Source organism: Notothenia coriiceps, unplaced genomic scaffold (assembly GCF_000735185.1).
Source record: "Notothenia coriiceps isolate Sejong01 unplaced genomic scaffold, NC01 NC01_scaffold00013804, whole genome shotgun sequence".
NCBI classification, from domain to species: domain Eukaryota; kingdom Metazoa; phylum Chordata; class Actinopteri; order Perciformes; family Nototheniidae; genus Notothenia; species Notothenia coriiceps.
Window position 1 is genome coordinate 1 of NW_011346505.1, and position 5,000 is coordinate 5,000.

Here is a 5,000-nt window from a genome sequence, read left to right on the forward strand (position 1 = left end):
TTGCTTTAAGACAATTTCATTAGAAGTTGTCTTAACTCAATAAACATCGATGCAAACTGTTGCGTTGATTTTCTTTGTTGAGCCAAGGCATTTGTTTTTAGAGTGTACCAGCCGGCAGTAATGCATATTTACTGTCTTTAGCGGTCTTGCATCATCCAGCATGTGCAGCGTGTGTGAGTAAATATTCTCCCTCCCCTTGCTTACACACAGCCCTGTCTGCTGTCGTGGGCAACACAAAAACCTATTATTTACTCTGTGATTTATTTATGAATTAAGTCTTTTAACTTTTTGCTTACATCCATTTCCCAGGGAGGGAGGATGGCAGGGCTGATTAATTGTGAAGAGGGTTGCCGTGCCAATGCAGCCCAAGCACCTTTCTGCACACACACACACACACACACACACACACACACACACACACACACACACACACACACACACACACACACACACACACACACACACACATGAGTTGATGATGAACAACAGAACACATGTTGATAAGAACACAGACTGCAGGTACCCTCACATCTATACCTGATACCCTCTAGCAAGTGGTCTCCATTAGTGAACCCTTCCCCTGTGTCTTCAACAGAACCTCCTCTGCAGACCCTCTGCTCCTTCTGCTCAGCTCCACCTCTGCTCTCACACACACACTTTCAAAAGGTTTCACTCTTTACTCTCACATGTGTGTTTCACATGTGTTATCTGACTGATGTGTGTAAACACGTTGTTCTTCAAACATGGCGTCATCATTGAATTCAAGCTGTTTGTATTTTGATCAGGTGTTTTCCATTAAATGGTGAATGGTATCATTCTACAGGAGGAGGCTCCAAATACCCCGGTGGGTTTCAGGACTCTTCATATCAGCCGTGCTCCAGGCTGCCATAAGTGGAATGAAATGTAATACTGCTTGTTCATTTCTTTTGGTTCACATTACATTGATACATTTTAGGGACACAGAAAGCATAGAGAGGCAGAATGTGGAGTGAGACGGCCCCTGCTGTGAGGATGGTGGCTCTGGCCTCTCCCCTCTCACTCTTTTTAAAACTCTGAACATGGATTCTTGTGACTCTGTAAATGAGTGCTATATTTTCCTCCTTCCTCTGCGGGGTCTGTGGGACGTCCTAAGTTGTGTTTGCGCCGCGCTGCGACTATGTGAGCTATGTAGGCCAATCACAACAGGCCGTTTTACGTTGGCCTGTTGTGATTGGATAGAACATCTCACACAACAGAAGCCTGATTACGTCAATAAATGATGCTTTCTAATTGTATGCATTTTTTAAGGGAAACTTATTTGTGCTATTATTTTATTATTTAATTATTCATTTTGATAATCAAAAATAGAAATCCGGTAAACTATATTTTCTCTCAGTCAATTTTGATGAATGAGTGGGTGGGCCTATAGACCCAGTAGCCACCCACTACGCCCGGCTGCTTCATACACTGTTCATCATTTGCTATTTGGTTTATTTTTTAAATTTAACAAGAAAATGAAGAAAATTAAAAATCTAATCGATGATGTCACTGATGATGTCACTGATGGGTTTACCTGAGCAGGTGAGATTCAGCATGTGTTTAGAGGAATATGATTCTGCACACTCCCTCAGAGCAGATCCAGACTCAACACAGTCAGATCTGATCCACCCACACAGATCTCTCTGAGGACTCCTTTCTCTCTCCCACAGAAACAGCAGAGCCACAGTCCAGCTCTCTGCAGGCGACTCCTGCTGCCTTTCAGGGTCCAGAAAGAGTAAACCTCCACACTGGTCTCCATTCTCCCAGATGTTCCAGCTCCAGGTCTCCCGCACAGCGACTCTCTCCTTCCACCAGCCTAACACCAGGCTCTGCAGAGAAACAAGAGAGTCGTGTTCCTTCATTGATATTAGCATATTTTGAATCATTAATCATTTCTACTATGAATACTTCCGAGTGATAATCAGATCATTACCTCCAGCTCTCTATGACCAGTGGTGGGAAGTAATAAAGTACATATACTCAAGTACTGTAAGGTTTGAATGACTTCACTGGAGTATAATGGTTTATAATACTACATCACATGTATTCACAAAATGAAGTTTGAGGTTACTTGGCAGGTTCATATTATTAATAAAACAACACTTTAATGATGAAGTTCTGTTTCTGGATAAAGATACCTGGAAGTAGAACTAAGTCATTCAAGTTATCTCCACCTTTACCAGCTGCTACATTCAAAAGTGATGTTCACACATGAATGGGATCATTGATTAGAATCCAGACTAAGAATATTATCATTATGAGAATAGTCGTACTGTATGAGTCATATTAATGATGGGTACTTTAAGCATTAATTGATCCTAATATATTGATCTAAGTCCATTTCAATACCAGACTTGTTCTTGTTACAGTATTTGCTACACTGTGGTATCACTTCTTTTAATCAAGTATAAACATCTCCCCCCACATCTATAAACTGACAGGACCTGAAACATGAAACATATGATTCAGTCGAGCTAAAAACAGTTCAAATCAGAAAGCTAAACGTAGAGATTAGTAGCATGTTCTGTCGCTGTTCATATTGAACCTTGGGTGAAACATGTGCAATATGGGTCCGTGTACGACGCGGTGTTTCTCTTTTAACACAAGAAACAATCCCCAAAAAAAACTAAAAACTGAAAAAAATGAACACAAAAGGCCTTTTTTCTGATTTTGTTGTTTGAGTCCAAAAACCATATCAGCAAAATCAAATTCAAGAATGGTCCGATTTTTAGATTTTAAATATCGGTTTTATTGGTTTTTCTGTACGGAGGTAGAATTAAATATACAAAGATTAAAAAGCCAAAGAGCATTGAATATCTATGCTCAGGATAAGCAGCGATATCTAGCTGTCATGGCACGTCGGGCTATTGGGAGGAATGAAGGACTCATCGTGGATCAACATGATCCTCCATCTCCCAACTTTGTTAAAAACCTTTATCCATAAAAGCTGCTTCAGAAAACATATAATAAGAGAATGTTTCCAAAACTGCTTAGAGGTCGAGATTTCTCCTCTTTGACTCTCCTCCGTGCTGCAGGGTTAACGCACCGGATGTTGATGATGTTTGACAATGCGCAGCCGTCCCAGATGAGACGTAGAGATCAGCAGCCCCGCCTTTACATTACTCTCACAACTCTCTGGACCTGAGACAGTCACAGTACGCATGGAGAGACAGGAACGTTACCTCTGAGAGAATGCTCATCCAGTCAATGCAGGAGATCCTGATTGGAATCATTTGGACTATTCTTTTCATTTAGTTTTTGATTGTCCCCAAAGCGGTTAAAGAATGGGGGATTTGTGACTCTGATCTCATCACCCATTGACTTATAGTAGGAAACTGGCCAACATATGCCTTAATCAAATCGGCCAACGCTGAGTTGTTTAGTTGGATTTCTCCACTTTGCAGAAAGAAAGTCCTCAGTGTGTTATTAAGTCTTCATCCTCAAGAGGAGAATCAAGTTGAAATAAACAGCCCGAAATACTCAATAATGTAGAAGTCATGTAAAAACCTAACGTCACCAAGCATCCACTAGGTTTCGCCACCTGCTGTAGGTGCATAAACGAACCTCCCCCTTGTAAGCACCGAAAACAAGCCCAGAAAATCGTGTCACACACATTACATGCTGGATTGAACAGGAATGTTTAAAAAAACCAAGTGAACATCCCTACTCACCTGGAATGCCTTGATCAGCACCGGAGCTCGGTGATATCGGGCCTAGATATTAACGTTGGTTGGTATGGAGTAGATTCGCTGTTCAATGTGATGATCTGATGGTTATTATAACGCGATTAATCAGAGAGAAAGTGGTGGATTTGATGAAAAGGCAGATCGGTTCTGTTGAGACCTCCGCGCTGAAGTATATCCTGGATTTCACCTCACCATCGCGTATTACAGAACATAAAGAGAAACATTATGAGCATCATTCCTAGTGGTTGAAGTCTTTAAACTACATCATGTTCATCGGATAAGGATGTCTACAGAACTGAATGCCACACTTAAATCGTTTGTACAGCAGAATACCAAACGGAGCACGTACTGTTTGAGTTGAGTTCTCCTTCAGACTGGAGTCCTGAGGAGACATTGTGGCAGTCAAATAAGTGAAACAGAGTACTGATTTATTTTTAACAGTATCATCTCAGATACATCGTCAGTGAACTCACTGTGATGCATGCACCAAGTTTACAGCCATCTAGCTTGAGTAGTTTGAACACGTCATACACTAGAAGTCCTAACATATCGAGTACAAAGCTAACAGGTTAGAGCACTTTCTAGAGAACCATGCTCCTTCAGTTCAAATGATTCATGGTGCACCATCATACACTGAAACATGTTCGTTACAGCAAACAATTACACAGGAGAACCACAGAGGAGCGCCATTCCCACCTTCTTCTGTCCCCTGAACGCCTCAGACTCCCCCATCATAACTTCAGACGTTAACTAACTGACCTGTACCTGTTTAACATAACCTGGTGTAGTGTGTGTGTGTGTGTGGTGCTGTTTCTGTGTGTGTGTGTGTGTGTGGTGTGTGTGTTGTGTGTGTGTGTGTGGTGTGTGTGGTGTGTGTTGTGTGTGTGTGTGGGTGTGTGTGTGTGTGGTGTGTGTGACTGTGATTGTGTGGGTTGTGTGTGTGTGTGTGTGTGTGTGTGTCGGTGGTTGTGTGTGTGTGTGTGTGTGTGTGTGTTTGTGACTGTTATGTGTTGTGTTGTGACGGTATGGTGTGTGTGTGTGTGTGTGTGTGTGTGTCGTGTGTGCTGTGTGTGTGTGGACTGTGTAATGTGTGAGGTGTGTGTGTGGTGTGTGTGTGTGTGGTGTGTGTGTTGTGACTGTGTATGTGTGTGTGTGGCTGTGTATGTGTGTTGGTGTGGTGTGCTGTGTGTGTGTGTTGTTGTGTACTGTGTATATATGTGTGTGTGTGTGTGTGTGTGTGTCTGTTGTGTGTGTGTGTGTGGTGTGTGTGGTGTTGTGTGTGGTGTGTTGTGTGTG

The 5,000-nt window shown here is 42.2% G+C and overlaps 1 protein-coding gene across 1 annotated transcript in view; it reads right to left on the reverse strand.

Annotated features, from left to right (window-relative positions):
- Nucleotides 1-1,523: 1,523 nt before the first annotated feature.
- Nucleotides 1,524-5,000, reverse strand: part of LOC104948143 (scavenger receptor cysteine-rich type 1 protein M130-like) — a 12,868-nt gene continuing 9,391 nt past the window's right edge. Inside the window, exon 4 of the mRNA XM_010774308.1 lies at nucleotides 1,524-1,830. Within this exon, the coding sequence (XP_010772610.1) occupies nucleotides 1,738-1,830 (93 nt within the window). The 3' untranslated portion in view covers nucleotides 1,524-1,737. The remainder of the gene's footprint in view (nucleotides 1,831-5,000) is intronic.